Source organism: Myotis nattereri (assembly GCF_964212035.1).
Source record: "Myotis nattereri genome assembly, chromosome: 18".
NCBI classification, from domain to species: domain Eukaryota; kingdom Metazoa; phylum Chordata; class Mammalia; order Chiroptera; family Vespertilionidae; genus Myotis; species Myotis nattereri.
In genome coordinates, this window is record NC_138093.1 from 24,044,961 (window position 1) to 24,066,467 (window position 21,507).

General features: G+C 44.1%; 2 protein-coding genes across 2 annotated transcripts; both read right to left on the bottom strand.

Moving 5' to 3' along the window:
- Positions 1–7,431: 7,431 nt before the first annotated feature.
- On the bottom strand, positions 7,432–8,337 carry TEDDM1 (transmembrane epididymal protein 1; the record flags this gene model as incomplete). Its single annotated transcript, XM_081111921.1, has 1 exon — positions 7,432–8,337. The coding sequence occupies one exon, from the start codon at positions 8,335–8,337 to the stop codon at positions 7,432–7,434; it is 906 nt and encodes a 301-aa protein (XP_080968047.1).
- An 8,667-nt stretch (positions 8,338–17,004) lies between these two features.
- On the bottom strand, positions 17,005–17,826 carry LOC308534167 (transmembrane epididymal protein 1A-like; the record flags this gene model as incomplete). Its single annotated transcript, XM_081112515.1, has 1 exon — positions 17,005–17,826. One exon carries the CDS (start codon positions 17,824–17,826, stop codon positions 17,005–17,007), a length of 822 nt encoding a protein of 273 aa, XP_080968641.1.
- Positions 17,827–21,507: the final 3,681 nt, after the last annotated feature.

Below are 21,507 nucleotides of genomic sequence, written 5' to 3' on the forward strand. Positions count from 1 at the left end.
CTCCGCGCTCGTGTCATATGGAGAGGGGCGCAGGGCGCAGGGGCCGGAAAGCCCTGGGCCTGCGGGCGGAGAGGTCGGCGCAGCGAGGGGGCCTCCCGGGATAGGCCTGGGTGGGTTTGGGTGAATGACCAGATGTCTTCGAGCTCACAGTTAATAGTCAACGTGCTGTGTTTATAATACCATCCATAGAGAGGAACCTGAGAGCAGGCGAAACAAAGCTAGGGACCTGATTCCCCTTCTGTTACACGGAAAGCAAGTCAGTCTCTCTGGGCCCAAGTTTTCTTGTCTGCAAACAAAGGTTTTCAAGAGAGAACCTTTAGAGTTGCCCACCAGGATTGAAATTCTCTGTGTGCAAACTTCCCCAAGGGCGGCTAAAAGGAAAGGGAGGTTTTGGAATAGACCTAGGGTAGGTAGAAAATTTAGGATTCCTTAAACAAATCCTCCCTGGTTTTGCTTTTCAGGTAATTTTATTGCGCCGCCTTTTTAATCTGGAAAGAGAGTCAGTATCCTTCCCCCTCTCAGCCTTGCAGCAGTGGTTAAGAAAATGTATAGACAAACACAATCGCGAAATGGATGCTTGTCAACAGATGCACAGTAATTGTGTATGTGTGTATGTACATATACATATATATGTACACACATACCGATATATATGCACCAATTTTATTACTTAATCATTCTCTATTTTTATTCTCTGAAGTCCATCTGAAGGTATCTGGCCTTTATTACATTTTTCAGGAGCCCCAGTGTTGGAAACTTATTTTTGTTTGAAGATTGAGAAGGCATGTTTTCAGTGCCTTTAGAAGAGGAAGGGAAGAAGTTTGTTCTTTTAGTTATTTTTTGTACCACAAATGTGGCAAAAAAAAAATGTTGCCTGTGACCACAAACACACAACGTGGCTTCTTGGTCAACATCCCTCCCCTTTAAGAGTTTGTTCCACACTGTAGTGCTTTAAAATTACTGTAGTGCAACCTTCATCTTAAAAGAGCTTTTGGTATGTTTCGGACAGGTGACATTCTGGACTGGGTAAAGTGCCCGGCAAGTGTAAGGGATTCCATGTTAAGTTTCAGTGCTGCCTGTTGGAATCTTAGCATGTGGTTGTTGAAAGCTGGGGCTTCAGGTCAGACAAACCTGGGCTTTACCTCTTACCAGCTTTGTGTTGGCTTAGTTACTTAGCCACATGAAGGCTCGGTTTCCTTGCCTACAAAATATTGTAGGGATTAATTGTGACAGCATTTGCAAGTAAATTAGTATAGTATCTGGAACATAGTGTTTATGATTATTATAGGATAAAATGTAATCTGGAGAGATTGGATTATTTCTTCCCTCATAACAACCCATTAGGTACAACTTTCTAACTCTCTTACGCTCCACTGTTTGTTTTCGGAGAGTGGGCTTAGACCTGGTAACAGTGAGCTGTCTTCATTCCATTTCTTTCTGTTAAGTCTTGAGTTTAAGCTGGTTGAGGAGGGGGAGGTGAGGAAGTGAAAAGGTCCTTTCAAACAAGATGTTCTTGTTTAAAAAGGTGTTGCTATCCAGATGCCAAACTGCCTAAGCATAAACCAGAGCCTTCTACTCTCCTGACCACCTCTATCCAGCGCTTGAGGTGGGAATGGCAAACATAACGGGAAATGGAGTAGTAGCAAGTGCAGTGTTTTTGTAGCTTATGATGTCATATTTTGTCCTGTGAATGCTTGCTAGGTAGCTTAACATCCTTGAGCAGTTTACTCATCTTGTAATTCCCAATAGTATGCAGGGTGAGTGTTCAATAAGTGGTGGTGTTTGTTGACCACACAGATAGGACAGCGGCACCAAGAAACCATGTGGTTTTGAGCTGCTTTTCCAAGAATGGAAATGGATTTGCTTTGAGCCACTCCTGTGACCAGGGACATACTTTGTCAGTGCTAGCAACACAGTACACGAGTGCTGAGTCTTCAGGAGGGAGCAAGAGGCCTTGTCCTCCTCGGTCCACCCTACACTTACTGAAGCCAACCCAAGTAGGGCTCACAGGAGTCCAGGGACTGATCTGGGAATCTTAAAAGGGTATGAGGGAAGAGAAAGTCCTGTTACTAACTGGTTCACCCCCAGAAACCCAGACTGTACTTTTGGAGAAGTTAAAAGTAGAACAGCCTGTTTCATCTGGTTTGGCTTTGCTGTGTCTGCTGCCCTTTGTTCTCCTTCCGCTCCTTCCCCAAATGGCCGCCCACCCCGTTCCCCACCCCCTCGGTGAAAAGGGCATTAGAATGCTTGAGCCTATGTGCTCTCCTATCTCTTGGTACACTCAGTATCAGAGCCGACAGGGGGTTCTATTACATGTGCTGCAAATTCAGGTTTTTGCCTCTTAGGTCGAGTCCGTGTGTCCAAGGGGTAGGTGGAGTGGGAGAGCAATTTTTAATTTTTTTTGTTAATCCTTACCCGAGGATATTTTTCCATTGATTTCTAGATAGTGTAAGGGAGGAGGAAAGACAGAAAGAGAGAAACATTGCCGTGAGAGAGACACATCGATTAGTTGCCTTGGGGATCACCTGGGGCCTTGTCTGGAATCGAACCCGAGACCCTTCAGTCCTTGGGTCAAGGCTCTATCCACTGAACCCAACCAGCTAGGGCCAGGTAAAGATTTTGTTCCATATCAAAGGATGGCTGGGGACTAAAAGCATTTCTTCAATATTGCTCTATTGCCTGAAATAAAGGCCTTGTCTAGGGTGGGTTTACCTGGGAGTTCACCTTTCAATTTCTATCTCTTTTGAAGGACTCATTCTCACCCTGCAGGTAGGAAGCCCTTAATCTGGCGGTTTGAGGGACCTTCCCAGGGCCTGCATGGCTGCCTTGCACTCCTGAGGGACAAGATTTGGGGTAGGGCTCAATCAGACCCAAACCGTCAGCCCATCACATGTAGTTTGAGAAATGGAGGTTTCCCCTCATCTGAATGATTTCAGTAGGCATTCGACAAAACCCTTTAATCAGGCTAAAGGCACACAGCTGAGACCCCGGCTTCAGAAACTCCCTGGAAACCCAACCCCAAATCGTCAACTATTTTTGTTTTTAAATAAATCAATACCAATTCTTTTCAGAAGAATAGACCATTGTATAATCTTAAAACAAAAATCCAAAAGAAGGAAAGGAACAGTCTTGGGAGTTAATGTCATTACTCTTAAACCAGATTTAGGGAAGGAGCTGCAGGTGGCCAAGCTTTCTAATTTCATTACACAATTAAAGGAGGGAAGACCAGCTTTTACCTTAATTCAGCACCCAACACTGAACACAGAGAAATTGTTCTTTATATCCTTCCCAATTGTTTGATATTCTTTTTTGTTTTGTTAATTTTTTAACCCGGTATATTTTTCCCCCATTGATTTTTAGAGAGAATGGAAGGGACGGGGAGAGAGACAGAGAGAGACACATCAATTGGTTGTCTCCCACACGTGCCCCAACAGGACCAGGTCGGATGGAGCCTGCAACCAAGGTAATGCACTTGACCGGACTCAAACCCTCAACATTTCAGTCCTTGGGCTGACACTCTCACCACTGAGCAACACCAGCTGGGTCAATTGTTTGATATTCTTAAGCTCAGGTTAGAAAATGAGAAGTTCAAACCTCAGCTGTGTTTCTTTAGCCTGATTTTTGTTGAAGGCTCCTTGAAGTCATTCGAATACAGTGAAGACTTGGTTTCTCAAGCTCCATGTTATGGCTGAGGGTTTGCGTCTCTTTAAGCCCTACCCCAAATCTTGTTTCCAGTAGGGAACTGCAGAGTTGGGAAGCATTAAGTTCATCTTAGCTAACAACATGGGAAAACAAGTACTGTTGGGAAAATTAAAGCCGTGCAATTCTGGAATTAGATGTTCATATTATTCTGTCTTTAAAGGTGAGGAAACGGAGGCCTCAATAAGTCAGTAGCTTGCTGATGTCATCTTAGGGCAGTTTTTCACAGCCGGTGTGCTTCCAGTGTGTAACTCCCTTGAGAGCCTTACTCTCTTTCACTTTCTGCAGCAGTGGTTCTCAACCTTCTGGCCCTTTAAATACAGTTCCTCATGTTGTGACCCAACCATAAAATGATTTTCGTTGCTACTTCATAGCTGTAATGTTGCTACTGTTATGAATCGTAATGTAAATATCTGATATGCAGGATGGTCTTAGGCGACCCCTGTGAAAGGGTCGTTCGACCGCCAAAGGGGTCGCGACTGACAGTTTGAGAACCGCTGTTCTGCAGTGTCAGGCTGTGGACAGTGCCTTCCTGGACTACCACCTCTAAAACACTGAAATCTCTACCCAAGTGCAGGGACTAATCCAGGTGCTACACTACTACTGTGGGTTTAAGTGCCTTCCATAAAGTGGGCATTCAATACATTCCTTGTGAACAGCTGGATTACCAGAAACAAAAATGTTTTACGGTTCCATTTAAAGGGATCTTTGGAGATCATATTTCATATTCAATAATTGGCCCCCAGTTTCACTGTTTTGTGAATCTGGGATATTCACCGATAAAATGGGTTGCTTATTCTCAATGTATGGATGGATCTATTGATGGGAGCATTGTTGAAGTTTATGAAGAAGTTGAGATTTAGCATTGCGGTCAAAACATTACTAGGATCAGAGTGTGCCTTTTTTTAGTTGGTACTTTTCCCAAAGATATCCTCAACTGGGTCCAAGGTCCTTCTCCCCCATCCCCATCCCTTTAATTGATTTGAATCCCTGTGTATTTCACATGCACATGCCAAATTTTCATGGGAAACAAATAGCCCTGGGGTATGTTTTCTGGATGCTTGGGCAATACTTAGACGGGTTCTGTATTTGTCCTGATCTCCTTTACCTTCCCTCTCTGACCCCTGCTTTTTAAACCTTTTCTTGAGAGACTTGTTTACCAAGTTGGAGAGCTAGAGGCTTAACTGGGGTGGTGTGAACGTAGTGCCCCCTGGTGGAATTTTGTGAGAATTACATGTCTCCCTGCAAGTTGAAGAGTGGGAAGTTGTTTTCTTGACTGGCTTTCAAGGGGAGGGCCTCTCTGTTGCATCTCAAATATAGTAAATTAATAACAGGTAAGTTTATTACCTATACTGGATATTGAAGAGGTATTATCCTGTGGGTATCAATTGATTACCAGAGGCTTGTTTATGATTATAAAATTAAGCCAGATGTCTAGAAATGGGCAGCAAGCAGCACTGTGGTGTTTCGCCTTCTCTCATCAATGCGTACCGGAAATGAAGAGAAAGAAGGTCCCCTCTAAAAAAGGTCATTGAGAAAAGCCTAGGAACCAACAGTTAAGGGGAAATGGCAAGAATCAGGAAACTTGGTCACAAACGAATCTTATCCTCAGCCCTCACATAGATCTGAGCCCAAAAATTTAAGACCCATCTAGAAGTTGAGAGTCAGCTAGATTCATTCTCTCTCTCTCTCTCTCTCTCACCCCAGAGGGCAAGGCTGGGGGGTGGTGATGAACAGAAAGTGTGACGAGACATCTTTTAGGGGAACCTAGAGTATTTGCACTGCTGCTTGCTCTTTTTTCTCTTTTCTCTCTCTTAACAATTTCATTTGAAGGATCACTCCCTTCACCATTGCCATTAGCAAAATCACAATTAGTGACCCAGAGGACATAGTCATTGGCTTGAGTCAGACACACCTACACTTGAATTCCTGTCTTGCTAGCTGTAAGACTTGGGCAAGTCAACCTGTTGAGTCTCAGCGTTTTTTGGAGGTTCCTTGTAGAAATGCTTATGGGAATTATAAAACAACTAGAGGCCCAGTGCACAAAATTTGTGTATGGGGGGTGGGTATCCCTCAGCCCGGCCTGCACCCTCTCCAATCTGGGACCCCTTGGGGGATGTCCAACTGCTGGTTTAGGCCTGATCCCACTGGCTCCTAACCACTCGCCTGCCTGCCTGCCTGATCACTCCCAACTGCCCTCCCCTGCTGGTCTAATCACCCCCAACTGCCCTTCCCTGCTAGCCTGATCTCACCCCTAACTGCTTGCCCCCCTCATGGCCTCATCACCCCTAACTGCTTGCTTCCCTGCTGGCCTGATCGTCCATAACTGCCCTCCCCTACTGGCCTGATCACTCCTAATTGCCTATGCCTTGGCCTCCACCACTGTGGCTTTGTCTGGAAGGAACTTAGACATCCGGAAGATGTCTGGTTGACCCAGTCTAATTAGCATATTACCCTTTTATTAGTATAGATTAGCACAGTAAACAATGCAGAAACAGAATAGTGGATTTTGTTATCCCAAGAATGAGGAAGAGAGTGGGCACATGACTAAGGAGATGACTTAGGCTTTAGGCTTCCAGAGTTTCACAGACCTTCCGACCTGTCTGGCAACACTTTTAGAAGAAACTTGTAGGCAGAGATTTTGAAAGCAAACAAGCCTTTATTAAGCATCACCTATGCTACATAGCTGGCTCATACATAGGAAAGTATGTAACTTGATATGGCCTACACTCTAGATGGTGAGAAAAGGCCTCCCCAAGGGGAAGGACCTCAGAAACAGAGCAAGCAGAGTGTATCAGCTGTATGAGCCAATGAACACAGTGCGTCTAGTAAATGTGTCTAAGAGTCCCAGAACAAAAGAGTCATAGTGGAGAAGGCCTCCTTGGGGGTGCTCCATGGTGTGAGGTTGAAGGTAGGTCTTATGCTGGGTACCAGATAACATGATAAAAATGTGACTGCGGGACGGCTTTCTGTGAAATAGGACTGAACTTTTGCCAACACTCATGGATAGGACCTAGTAAATTACATGTGCTAAGGTGGTAATGGTGAACTAGGTGAGCTTTGTCTGGAATAGGACTAATAAAATATGAAGTTAGGAAAACACTGAATATTTGGATTCTATAAAAATTTCAGTTGTACAGATTTGAAATGTTACTATATTAAAGCATTAGTATAGTTTCACTTTATTAATTTGAAATTAACCCAATCCTTAAAGGGCTTTCTTTGGGAGGAGACAAAAGTTCTGTTGATGCTAGCTCCATGTGGTAGAACCATTTTGGTGAGCAAACAGAAATACCCACTATTCTTTATCAGGATGAGACATGAATGATTCCAGTTTTGAATTGTAAGAAATCATTACTCCCTCAGGTAAAAGGCAATCACTTGTACCCAGAGAAGTAGCTGGTAGATGGAATGACTGCTGGACTCCCCTCTCTTCCCTTAAAAGGCTTCCCTTCTACTGCATTTTTAATCCTCCTGGCTTTTCTTGCACATTTATCTATTCACTTGGTCCTCTTTCCCCCACCTCACCAATCTATTCAGCATCCCTTTCTCAGCCCCCTCTCATTTCCTCAGCAAATACAAGTTCAGGAGATTTACCAGCAGACGGAGACCAAATGCTCTCCATGGCCATTACCTTCATTGGAGACCAAAGAGGATACAATGCACATGTCTGAGAGAACCTACAAGGAGGAAGAAGGGATGGACAATGTGCCAGGTATCCTGGGCCCTATCTCAGGGTGAGCTCTCTGGGAGGAGAAGAGCCTGGTCATCTTTCTCTGACTGCTCCACTTCTGGCAGCAAGTGGTAGACGGGTCCTTCAGTGTTTGCGTAATATGGAGCTTTTTTGGATCCTGTCAGCTTCGACCTGGGACTGTAACAATGATGCCAAAAGGAAAAAACACCATAGATTCCTAACAGGCACAAAGCATTGATCATCACATGCCAGCAGAAGATGGTGGTGACAAACATGATGTCACTGATGTCATCATCCTGCCATGGGTAGCCAGTGACTGGTCTGTACAGAATAAAGCCTGCCTGCATCAGCCAGGAGCCCATCATCAGAAACAGAAAGGCCTCAATCATTGAAAGGTGAAATGCGTTGGGAGTCCACAGCTCAACAGTGAACACCAGCATGAGCAGGAACACCACCAAGATGAGTAGAGAATGAACCTGCAGTTCCACCCCTGTCGAATCTTGAACATGTGACACCAACAGCATCAGGAGCACGTAGAAGATCAGGACCAGGGCACCTTTTTCTAGGAGCACACACCTCTGAGGCAGCAAGTTCTTGCTTGTGACATCTACACAGCCATTGAGGGTGAGGAGGATGAACATGGTGAGGTGCTGCCACTGTTTGGGGAGCATAAATCTCGGTGGCAGTTCCCTGTTCATCAGGACCAACCCTCCTTTAATGCAGCTGTTCTCATAAGCTATCAAGATGGAGCCAGTCACTATTTTCAGCAAACCTCGGTAGGATATTTCCCACAGCTTGGCCCATCTTCCCTTATTTCTTGGAAGACATGAAGGATTCAGGCGAGAGTCATTGAATATCACAGCTTTGGAGACCACTATTGCCTGATACAGTCCGTATGAAAATAGAAACAGCCCCGGGTACACATGACCGATAAAGGTTCCCATTGAATTACAGATCTTCTTCACGAAAGAGAGAAGAACAAAACTTGGGCACGTCCACACCTTCTGGGGCCACTCTAAGGTCTGGACTTTGGAAAGAATTGCCTTCCACCAACTTTTATCATCTCACCCCTCCCACTGCCCCCCTACAGAGAGGAAATGTTTCTTGAATCAAGCCTACACCTTTGGTGGTGTAAAGCATCATTGTTCCATTCCATTCTGGTACATTGGGAACTGGCTTCTGCCAAAGAAGAAAGTTGATGAATGTGTTTTTAGGGGCTCCCCTCTATGGTCTTTGGGGTACTTCAGGTCACACTTGTCCCTTTCTCCCCTGGATTCCTTCCCCTTGTGCTGCCCAGCACTTAGAGCAGAAGGAGAGAGGACTAAGGGATAGGGTAGGGGTTACCATGATATCCAGAGGAAGCCGGGGCACTCACAGACCCTTGAATATCATTCAGTACCTCTGAGAACTTGGGTCCAATTGTAAGGTTTTCTTTCTGGATACATATATTTATAAACATTTGGATATATAACCATTTAATACATACTTACTGTCTACCTGGCTTTTCTATTCTTTTATAGACAATGGAAAATGGAAATGACCAAGAAAGCTCCCTTCACCTCCTCCCCTTACCTCTTCACATCTTTGTCCCACCCCTACCCCCACTCCAACATCTCTACTGGATCTAAAAAGCTTCCTTTTGATATGATTTTAGAGATAGTGGTGGTTTTGTAGTGTATAAACCTAAGCTTGAGTCATGTTTCCCAGAATTCCCTTTCCTAAATGGTTCCAGGTTGAGCTGGCTACAAGAGAAATTTACCTGAGAATCTGAAGGTGGGAGTAAGGCAGCAACCTAAGCACACTTTGAAGGTGTAGGTGCCAGGGACCACTGTAGCTTATGCATTTGGTTACTGATCTGCTGGCTCACCTCCTTGGAATGACCAACAGCCAGGTCTGTAGCTCCCTTACCTTCTCTTAGTGTGAAAGGTACCAATTTCTTCTGCAGGTCACCTGCCACTGAAGTATGAGGTGGTGAGAGGCAGACATAGGCTCCATTTTGTCCTCATAGGTTTTGGTTTGTCCCAGCTCTTCCCTAGCTTCACATCATATACTACTTCTGGCTGCTGCCACACTAACCTGAAATGACCTCAGGCCCATCATACAGCAGAGAGGCAACAGTTCCAAAGACTGCTTCACCACAAATGTTTAAGGTCTAATAACTATAAGACCTCAATATTTCATATCATTCTGCTCCCATGATGCATCCCTACCGATATAAGGGATTTAGGGCATAATCCTTAAAATGCAGATACTGTCGAGAAGAATGACTCCAATGAGCTGATGCTGGCTCTTTGTATTTTAATATGAATTAGCCCATCAGCTTCATTTATCCATAACTAATGTCTGATGTACCTTGGAAGAAAGTGTCCTTGGTATTGGGTAACAGCCAGACAAGTATAAGGCAGAGGATGGTGGAGAACAAAGTACAGGGAATGTGAGGCATGCACTGGGCCCACAAATGGTTCTGAGTGTATTACAGGAAGTACAGGGAATAGGATTTTCTCTGGGGGTACTGAGGGGAAAGGAAGTTTATCACTCAACACGAGCCGTGCTAACATCACGGTCTTCTGCAAAATCATCTGCCCTCAAAGTACAAGCAATGCTGTGAGCAGAGAGTTGGCACCTGCATGCTGACAGCGCCCCTGGTGGAAAGGAGGAGAATTCACACCCAGGTCGCACAGCACTGCCTCTGAGCAAATACCTACTCTTCTCAAGTCCATTTTATTCCAGAAAAGTTAAATTTCTCTCTGCCCTCGCGGATGGCAATAATTTAGATTTCTTCTTGCTATTCAGAGATTTGGTGGGGCTGGGTATTTGAGTGTGAAGGCAAGTAGGAAAAACAAAGCTTAATTCTGCTTTCTGAAGGAATTTGCTTTATTTCAAATTTTAATTTTAGGTGTTTTTATTCATTATATAGTCATTGTGGAAAAAAAAACCCAGAGAAAACATCTAAGCAAAAAGAATATTAAAAAATCATCTGTAATCCCACAGTCTGAAGGTGACCATTGTCACCACTAAGGTATAGAAACACAGTCTATGAAGGCAGCCTGAGAAAGTGGGAAAAATGCATTGACTGGAAGCCAGAAATCTGGGTTCTAAATCCAGTTCTCCCTTGATTTACTGAATTTCATACTCCTTAACTGAAAAAAATAAAAATCGAGTGTTGAACTTTCTATTAAAGTGAAAATAAAAGGGCATGGATACTGTTACACAGACATGAGCTTATTTATCTCCTGACTGGTTTTTCCCATTTGGTGAATTTTCAAAATACTTGGAGCACACTGTAAAGCTCAGTGCTGGATTCGAAGTGACAGGTTTTATGACTCAGGAAGGAGAGGACCCCAGGGATTCTCTTTGGTTCTTAGATTTGCTCCGGGAGAAGCGTAGGGTCCATTGCTCCTCCGGGGATCAGCAGGGCTGGGCTAGAGATCATGTGGCCTGTAGGTCCCAAGAGGGGCTGCATATGGTCATTAATTGTCTCCGGTACTTTGAGGCTGTGGGTCCCAGTGAGGTGGGGGCCGTAGAGCTCACTCCAGCTCCCACACTCGTCTCCCCAGTTGTTCCTGGCAGCCATGAGCTCGTTGCCAGTGGCCAGAGGAGGAGAGAGAACAGCAGCACTGACCCAGTAGGGATGACCCAGCAGTTGCAAGTGGCATGGATGAGGACAAGTAGCCCATCCTGGATGCTCAGGCCCCCACCTTGGCCACACACCAAACAACGCTGCATGTTCTTTGAAACATGAACACTCTGATCTCTCGGCTTTGAAGATAAGAACCTCCCACCCCAAACCGGACACTGCCCACAGGTAGCCGAGAAGAAAGCCAAAGGGAGTGAATGATTAGCAGAGCTGGCAGACAGTCCTGAGTCTGTGGGCACTGAGTGCCTGGGAAGCTGTTTCCTAAGGAAAACTCACCTTGACCATGGAGCCCGTGGAGGTCTTTCATGGCCTGGCTGCTCCATGGTGAGGCTCCCCTCAGACCTGCCTCCCCCCCAACCCCCCCCCCCCCCGTTCTCGAGGGTCCCCAGACACAGCCACTGCCACTTATCTTGTTTGATATGCTAGAATGAGTAGGAAGGTCCTCAGGAATTTAGTAAACATGAACTTAATAAAATCTGTGAATCCTGAATGCCACAGGGCATATAAAAAGTATATCATAGTTCTTATCCTCAAAGAGCTTACTATTTAGTTGAAGGCACACAGTTCTATATACACATACACACACACATACACTGAAGACATGAGAAAACTAGACTACCTCTCCTATAGAAATCAAGTGTCACATGTAATTTAAAATTTCTAACAGCAACATTAAAAAAAGCATATAAAAGTGGAATTAATTTTAATGAGATATTTAACCCAACATGTCTAAAATGTTATTTCAACATGTTATTATAAAAACTATAAATGAGCCCTAACCAGTTTGGCTCAGTGGATAGAGCGTCAGCCTGCGGATGCAAGGGTCCCAGGTTCGATTCCGGTCAAGGGCATGTACCTTGGTTGCAAGCACATCCCCAGTGAGGAATGTGCAGGAGGGAGCTGATCGATGTTTCTCTCTTGTCAATGTTTCTAACTCTCTATCCCTCTCCCTTCCTCTCTGTAAAAAATCAATAAAATATATTAAAACAAAACAAAAAAACTATAAATAAAGTATTTTATGTTCCTTATTTCATACTAAGCCTTTAAACTCTGGCATATATTTTATACTTACAGCACATCTCAATTCAGACAAACTAAATTACAAGTGCTCCATTGTTGGGTATAGTTAGGGCTGCCATATTGGATTGTGCCGATTTAGGAGAGAATGACATGTTGAGTGAATTTCAGTTTTAGTGAAAAGAACAGTTCAGAGAGGATGTAGAAGTTTGGTCAGAAATGGCATCTAGGGAGCCACAGTATAAGCTTTTCAATGGCTGGGGGATTTTAGTATGGTGCTGTCTACAAGCATCTTTTAATTTACTTCCTTTCTGTTTAGGAAGGCCTTTCTTGTCGTTGTCGTCGTCATCATCATCATCATCATCATCAGAAAATGATTGCAGCTTACCTTTGCTGCAAGGCAGAAATACATCAGAGGAAGAGAGAAAGCCAGAGGCTGGGGGCTCCAGCAGAACCAGACACAAGGTCAGAGACGGCACGTGTGTTCATGCTGGCATTTGACTTTATGAGCGTAGCAGAAATACCCTTCTGTTGTGTTAAGCCAATAGGAGTTAAGGGTTTGCCTGGTTTTAAATCAGGTAGTTAATATACATTGTCTACCAAGCCTCCAAGAGGCTCACTGAAAGCTCAGTAAATTCCTTAATTTTGATGTGACAGACATCCAAAGGGTTATGTTTATTATTCCCACCCAACTTCCTCCTCTACCTTCAGTATCTCACAATCTAGAATTCTCATGTACTCTGTCCAAGCCACTGTTTGGGGCCCAAGAAACTAAATTCCACCTTATGATTGTAGACACAGAGCGTAAGAACTTGATGGGCCTGAAGCTCCTCATTCTCATTAGGATCTCAGCTTCGTTTTGGATACAATCTTCCAGTGACATCAATGACGAGAGAATCATTGATCACCTGCCTCCTGCACGCCTTCTCTGGGGATTGAGCTGACTACCTGGGAATGTGCCCTGACCAAGAATCGAACTGTGACCTCCTGGTCCAGAGGTCAACCACTGAGCCACACCAGCCGGGCAGAGCCATACATCTTTAATGAACTGTGGTGTTTCTCATCCCTAACCTGTGCTGGATAAACCTTCACCCAAAACGAATACGACCTGCATTAGTTTTCTATTGCTGCATAACAAATTAACTTCAATATAGGAGTTCAAGCAACACAAATGTATTATCTCATGGTTTCCATGGCCAGGAATCCAGTATGGGTTGGCTGAGTCCTCTCTCAGATCTCAGCAAGGTGATGGCTGGGGCTGGGATTCCCATCAGAGGCTCAAGATCCTATTGCAAGCTCACTGGATGTTGGCAAAATGCAGCTCCTTGCAGTTCTAGGACCCAAGCTTCCGTTTTCTTGCTGCCTGTGAGTCAAGGACTGCTCTCAGCAACTAGAGTTTGCTCGCATTTCCTTGCCATATTGCCCCCAATAGGAAGTTCTTGACACAGCTGTTTGCTTTCCTTCAGGCTAAGAAGGTTGCATCTCCCTGATGGCTCATGTTCTTATAAAGACCTCACCTGACTAGGTCAGACCCACCCAGGGCAATCTCCCTTTTCACTAATTTAAATGCAACTTATTATAGTATGAGGAAAGAGCTTGGATTCAGAAATCGTCTTGTTTTTCAACTAGTTTACTATATATTTGTATTTCTGTGGTTCAGTGTCTTCAGCAAAGTGGGCATAAATTATTATTATTAAATAAAAATAAGCTGCCTCAAAAATATTATTACGAGGGTTAATAGTAACATATAAAGAACCTCGCACACAGTAAGTGCTCAATAAGTCATATCTATTTAATAAAGATATATTAAAGTAACAACAACAACAACAACGAAATAAATTCAACTATTACAAACGAACCATGGAATGCTATTCCATTACATTCACTGGTCCCACTCACACTCAAGAGGAAGGGATTGTACAGAGTGTGTACACCAGGGGCAGGAGTCCTGGGGACCATCTTAGAATTCTGCTGACCACACCATCTAATCTTCCTTTTCATTCATTACTATAAGTTGCACTATAATTGTGTATGTCTGTTTGTGTCTTTCTCATTATTGTATTGCTAATCCCTACACAGTACCTGGAAAAAGTAGCTGTTTAAGATTTTTTTAATGAATGAATTAATCCTTTGATCATCTTCATTGAATTTGGAAGATCCCCTTAATTTATTATCTACCTGTTTACAAATTAGTCTCCTTCACTGTAGGTTCACTTTAGTGAAATTCAGTTAAAAAGTTTTTCTCTTATCATTGTTCCAAATATCTGGGGGTGAATTCTGTTTAAAGCTCTCGTCTCTGAAATTACTCTATTAGTGTCTATTGGGACTCAGAGAGGGTCCCAATAGGAAATAGATGGCAACCTAAATTGGAATAGTTCAAGGAGGGCTTAAAAGGGTACTTCTTACACAGATGTGAGCTGGGTGTAAGGTGACCGCAAGGGATAGTTGAGTAACAGATGGAGCTGTAACTGCCTTTAGGCCCCAAGGGACATGGGACAGAAGGTCCTGGTATGGGCAAGCAGAGTGTGGTGGCTTGCTTGGTGGCCTCTAAAAAGATATCTCCAAGTCTTAACCCTGGAACCTATGAAAGTGACCTTATTTGGCACAAGGGTCTTTGCAGATATAATTAAGTTAAGGATTTCGAGATGAGATCATTTGGCTTTAAGGTAGATTCTATATCCAATGGCATGTGGCTTTATAAGAGAAAGGCAGAGGACAATGTGAAGGTGGAGGCAGAGATTGTTCTTTTTCTGAGCGATGGACACTTATATTTTCTTCTTTTAAAATATATTTTATTGATTTTTTACAGAGAGGAAGGGAGAGGGATAGAGAGTTAGAAACATCGATGAGAGAGAAACATCGACCAGTTGCCTCCTGCACACCTCCTACTGGGGATGTGCCTGCAACCAAGGTACATGCCCTTGACCGGAATCGAACCTGGGACCTTTCAGTCCGCAGGCCGACGCTCTATCCACTGAGCCAGACCGGTTTGGCGACACTTATATTTTCTGCCCATTTTTATATCAGGTTGCATTTTGTTTGTCAGTGTTAGAATATCTCTATATATTCTGGATACTGATTTTTTTTTTTGTCTGTTATATGTGTTAAAAATATTCTTCCCAGTGTCCCTTTTATTTTCTTTAATATATTTTTACTGATTTCAGAGAAGAAGGGAGAGGGAGAGAGAGATAGAGACATCAATGATGCAAGAGAACCACTGATCGGCTGCCTCCTGCATGCCCCCCACCGGGGACCGAGCCCACCACCCAGGCATGTGCCCTTGACCCAAATGGAACCCGGGACTCTTCAGTCTGCAGGCCAATGCTCTATCCATTGAGCCAAACTGACTAGGGCTGTCTCTTTTCTTTTTTTCTTTTTCTTGTGTCTTTTAATTATGGGAAAGCTCATTAAAATGGGTAATCTTTTTAGAATTTGTCTTGCTCAAGAAAGTTTCATATCTTTTATTATAAAATATCTTCCTGTATTTCCTTTAAAATAATTTGACAGTCTTATTGCTGATGTTTAACTTTTCAATCCATCTATAATTCTTTCCTTGTGTGTTGTCTGAGGTAGAAACTAAGGGTTTTCCTCCCAAAATGGAGAGTCAGTTATTCCTCACATTAATTGAGGAGCCCTTTCTTAGCATGTATTTAATTCTCACACTATATTTCTGTGTCTGGAGTGTCTATTACATTATACTATGTTGATGGGCAGTCCAGTGGTACTTGCTTGCTCCTATACCACAGCTTTAATTATAGAATATTTATGATGTATTATGAAAGTTGGTAAAGCAATTTAATCCTCATGTGTAGAGGCCAACGTTATATTCCTCTGGAACATGCTGAGCAAATGAGGTGCCTAGGATATGACAGATCTCTGCTCTTAAGGAGACCGCCTTGAGTGGGTAAGGCAAAACTTCCCTGTGAGAGACAATGTGAGAAACAGGACAAAGAATGTATCATCAGCATGGAAAAAACAAGGCAGATTTAGATGAGGTGCTGAAGAGTTCCAGATCAAGAGTATGTGAGAATTTTCTGGAGAAATAATTCTCGGTGGCCGTAGTGTTAAGTTTTAATGCCAGGTATAAAGTCACACCGTATAGTTTATATGTGACTGGCGATGGCTTTTTCCAAATTGCACAGTGTCCTTTGGCAAAGGCACAAGTGTAGGATAGAGCAAAGTCGGACCTAGTAAATTCCTGGTAGGGCTGGTGGTAGTTAAACAAGTAGCTACATCTTGCTTTGGCTGGATTAGAAATCAAGAATAAGAAATGTGCTACCATTTAATGGAAATTTGGTTTATGGGAATTTGACAAACTGTGATATGAAAGTACTGATTCTTTATGTGGAAAATTTGAAACAATCCTGATCTATCCAAATTTTAAAATGTATGTATGATGTTCTTATTACTGTAACCAGGTGAGAGAAGTGGATTATACCATAAATGTTTCACTTTAGTTGGCAAACAGAAACACCTACGATTGCAATTTTGATTTGTGAGAAAGTAGTCTTTATTCCACAAGTAAAAACCTGGAGAAACAGCTGGTGCTGGCATGACTGCTGGACTCCACTCTCTTCCATTCAGAGGCCGATCTTGGATTGCATTCTTTAACTCTCATAGTTTTTCTCCCACATTTATCTATTCCTATGGTCCTCTTCCCCCAATACATCAATCCCATCAGCATGCCTTTCTCAGCCCCCTCTCTCCTCATCTCCTCAGTGATTTGAGGTTCAAGGACAGGAGATGTACCAGCAGATGGAGACCAAATGCTCTCCTTGGCCATTACCTTCATTGGAGACCAAAGAGGATACAATGCACATGTCTGAGAGAACCTACAAGGAGGAAGTAGGGATAGACAATGTGCCAGGTATCTCAGGATGAGCTCTCTGGGAGGAGAAGAGCCTGGTCATCTTTCTCTGACTGCTCCACTTCTGGCAGCAATTGGTAGACAGGTCCTTCAGTGTTTGTATAATATGGAAGCTTCTTTGGATCCCATCAGCTTCGACCTGGAACTGTAACAATGATGCCAAAAGGAAGAGATGCCATATGTTCCCAGTAGACACAAAGCATTGATCATCACATGCCAGCAGAAGAAGGTGGTGACAAACATGATGTCACTGATGTCATCATCCTGCCATGGGTAGCCGGTGACTGGTCTGTACAGAATAAAGCCTGCCTGCATCAGCCAGGAGCCCATCATCAGAAACAGAAAGGCCTCAATCATTGAGAGGTGAAATGCGTTGGGCGCCCACAGCTCAACAGTGAACACCAGCATGAGCAGGAACACCACCAAGATGAGTAGAGAATGAACCTGCAGTTCCACCCCTGTCGAATCTTGAACATGTGACACCAACAGTATCAGGAGCACGTAGAAGATCAGGACCAGGGCACCTTTTTCTAGGAGCACACACCTCTGAGGCAGCAAGTTCTTGCTTGTGACATCTACACAGCCATTGAGGGTGAGGAGGATGAACATGGTGAGGTGCTGCCACTCTTTGGGGTACATAAATCTCGGTGGCATTTCCCTGTTCATCAGCACCATCCCATCATCAAGACAGAAGATCACATAAATCGTAAAGATAGAGCCGGTCACTATTTTCAACAAACCTTGGTAGGATATTTCCCACAGCCTGGCCCGTATTCCCTTATTTCTGGGAGGACATGAAGGATACAGAAGAGAGTCATTGACTATGGTGGTCTTAAAGACACCTGCTGCCTGATACAGTCCATAAGAGAAAAGATACAGCCCTGGGTATACATGACCATTGAACTTTCCCATGAAATTACCGATCTTTCTGATTCAGGAACGAAGAGCAGAACTCAGAACCTCTCTGCCCTCCTCTCTTTAGAGGACCCCCTCAAGTTTTGGGCTGTATATAAAGAGCTAGCGTCTACCTACTTTTATTATCTCTCTCTGCCCACTCTTCCCAGACAGAATGGAAAGTTCTGGACAGAAGCCTACACTTTGGGTGAGGTGGGTCTCATTGTTCCATTCCATTCTAGTACACTGGGAACTGACTGACTTCTGCCAAAGAAGGGAGATGACTGTTTCCTGGTATGCACCTGTGAGAATGTGTGTTCTCATGAGCTCAGAGTTGGGGCCTTTGAGATGTTTCTGGTCGCAGCTGCCCCTCTCTCCCATGGCCTGATTATCCAGATGAAGTCTGGGTTACTCACGAATATTAACACATCTGTTAAGACTGTATCTAAGGCAAGAGGTTTTCATTTAGAGGGGATGGTAGAGAACAAGGTGCATGCTCTGAGCACACAAATGGTTCTGGATCTGTTGCAGGAGGTACATGGAATAGGAGTTTCTCTGGGCCTGATCATTGTGCTGAGGGGAGAGGAAATTCATTACTCAACATGAACCATGGTGACATCGCAGTCTTCATAATCATCTGTCCTCACGGTGAAAAGCAGTACCGTGGGGTAGAGAGGCAACACCCATATGCTGATCGTGCCCCCAGTGAGGAGGAGGAGGTTTACCCCTAGGTCACAGCGCTGCCTGAGCCCTCAGTCTTATCCAGTGATCTCCCTTTTCTACACCCATTTACATCAGAAAAACCAATCTATTCATACCCTTGAGGATGAAGGGCATTTCTTATCAGTGGGACAATGGGGATTTGAGTGTGAAAATGCTGTAAGGGAGATAGAGTTTCAGATAGCTTTACAGAGGGACTTGCCTTCCTTATTCCATTTTAACTTCAGCTGTCTTTTCCTTACACAGGTGTGGCATAGATTGACTACACATTCTCTGTATTCATTTCCTTTTCTTCTTTTGTATGCTGATAAACTACATTTCCCACTATGCCTACAGTTCATGCAGCCTTGCAACTGAGTTCTAGCCAATGGAGCGTGAATGGAAGTGATATACATATATTACTTTCTGGCCTCCCCCATAAAAGTGTCCCTCGTGTATTCTTTCCTTTCCTCTTGCTTTATACAGAACATTACAGCTTATTTGAAAGTCACACTGGAGAATAGAGGAGCTCCAAGGTGGAAGGAACAGGTTTCCTGAATTGCTTCTTCTAGGAGGCCTATACATTCTTTAGGAATACTCATTTTGGACTATCTATGGTCAAGCAATAAACATTTTTGGGTAAGCAATGGAAATTTTTACACTTGTTTATTATAGCATCCAGTTTACCCAAGCTATTGCAAAAGTAATTCATAGCCTTTTGCAGAAAAATTTGGAAAAATCCCTAAGCAAAAAAAATAGAGAAAAACAAGCACTTGCAGTTCCAAACCCGACGATAATTGCTGTTAACATTCTGTTGTAGAACCTCAGCTTTAGGAAGGCATGGTTTGAAATGGAAAAAATAATGACTGGCAATTGAGAGACCAGGATTCCAGTCCAAATTTCCCCCTAATTAGCAGAGCTTCGATTTCTCTATTAGAGAAAAGAAAGGGCTTTGGCACCTGTGTTCTCTAAAGAGAGGGGGGAGTGGAGAAGAAGAAAGAGGAGGAGAACGAGAAAGGGGGAGAGTAGGAGAAAGAGAGGAAAATGTGGGGGTTATTGCATAGAAAGGAGTGGCTCTGGTACCCCCAATTTCCCTTTTTAGCTAGTGGTCAAAACGCCCAGAAAATGTCAAGGAGCTGAATGCTTAGGGAGAGGAGGTACAAAGGGAAGTGTGAGTACGACCCTGGATTGGAGTGGGTCATGGAGGAGAAAGCTCTGGGGCTCTCTTTGGTTCTTGCCTTTGTTCTGGGAAATTGCTGAGCTGCTCTGAGGGGAGGTGGCCTCTGGGCAGCAAAGTCCATTGCTCCACAAAGAGCCCAGGCATGTTTCTGAGTAGCCCGGTTCTACCTAGAATGCACTGAAGGTGTCAAGTGGCTGTAGCCCTCGCCGGTTTGGCTTAGTGGATAGAGCATCGGCCTGCAGACTGAAGGGTCCTAGGTTTGATTCCAGTCAAGGGCACATGCCCGGGTTGTAGGCTTGATCCCCAGTAGGGGGTGTGTAGGAGGCAGCCAATCAATGATTCTCTCTCATCATTGATGTTTCTAGCTCTCTCCCTCTCCCTTCCTCTCTGAAATCAATATATATATATTTATATATTTTAAAGAAGTGGCTGTTTTCAGTCACTAGTTATGTTACTTCCAGATGTTATAGCTGTGGGTTTAAGGGACATAGTGGACATTGAGGGAAGTGCATTCACTTCCTGACCACCCCATTTGTCTCCACCTTTTGACTATTCCTGGCATCTGTGAGCCAGTGGCCAGAGGAGGAGAGAGAACAGCAGTGCTGATCCAACAGAGATGCGAAGTTGAAATTGGCACAGATGAGGACAGGTAGCCCCACTTAAGGTCCCATCCAGGATGCTCAGGCCCCCACCTTGGCCACACACCAACACTACATGCTGTTCATTGAAACATGAACATCCTGACCTCAATTTTGAAGGTAGGAATCACCCACCCCAAACCAGACCCTGCCCACAAGTAGCCAAGAAGAAAGCCAAAGGGGGTGAATGATTAGCAGAGCTGGCAGACAGTCCTGAGTCTGTGGGCTCCGAGTGCCTGGGAAGCTGTTTCCTAAGGAAAACTCAGCTTGACCACGGGAGCCCATGGAGGTCCTTCATGGCCTGGCTGCTCCACGGTGAGGCTCCCGCAGACCCCCCAACACACACACACCTGCCTCCCCACGTTCTTGAGGGTCCCCAGGCACAGCCACTGCCCATTGTCTGGAATCAAATGTTAGAATGAGCAAGAAGGTCTTCAGGAATTTAGTCAACATGAATTTACTAAATACTGAGATAATCTTGTCCCCACAAAGCTTACAATATAGTTAAAAGCATAGTATATACATGCAGACACACACATGAAATATAGAAATGTATGGTAATTGGAGAATTATTTCGAATTAGAGAATGTCATGCTGAGTGACGTGTAGATTGTATTTTAGAAACCTTCAATGACAGTTGTTGTTCCTGGGGGAGATTCAGTGTTAGTGAGAAACATCCCCAGATATGTCCTGGACTGCCAGTAACTCAGGGAAGGTTTTTCAAAAGCTTTTATACCAACTGTAAAGGAATCTTTCATTTCTTTTTGTTGCAGGACAGACAGACATGGCTAAGAATCCAGTGCTGTGTTGTATGGATTGTAGAGAGACAGGACTAATTAAATGCTTTCTCCCCACCCCACCCCCAGTCTCTAATGCTAAGACAGGGGCACTTGTGGGAGGAGTGGGACCCTGAGATTTGGGATGGGGAAACAGGTGAGGCTGAGAACTCTGAACTCCCCAGTTCCATAGAACCTCCCTTTCTGACAGAAGAAACCCCTCTCCCCAGCTGAGACAAAAGTCTTCCTCTGTAGAAATACCTTTCAATAAATGCACCTGGGAGAGTTCTGTCACCAGGGGACACCAGTCTTTGTAGGACTCACTCCCACCACCCCTATTACCTCCACATCCATAACAAGAGTAGATCCCAATAATAGCCTTGACAAGGATGTGCAAGACCTGAGG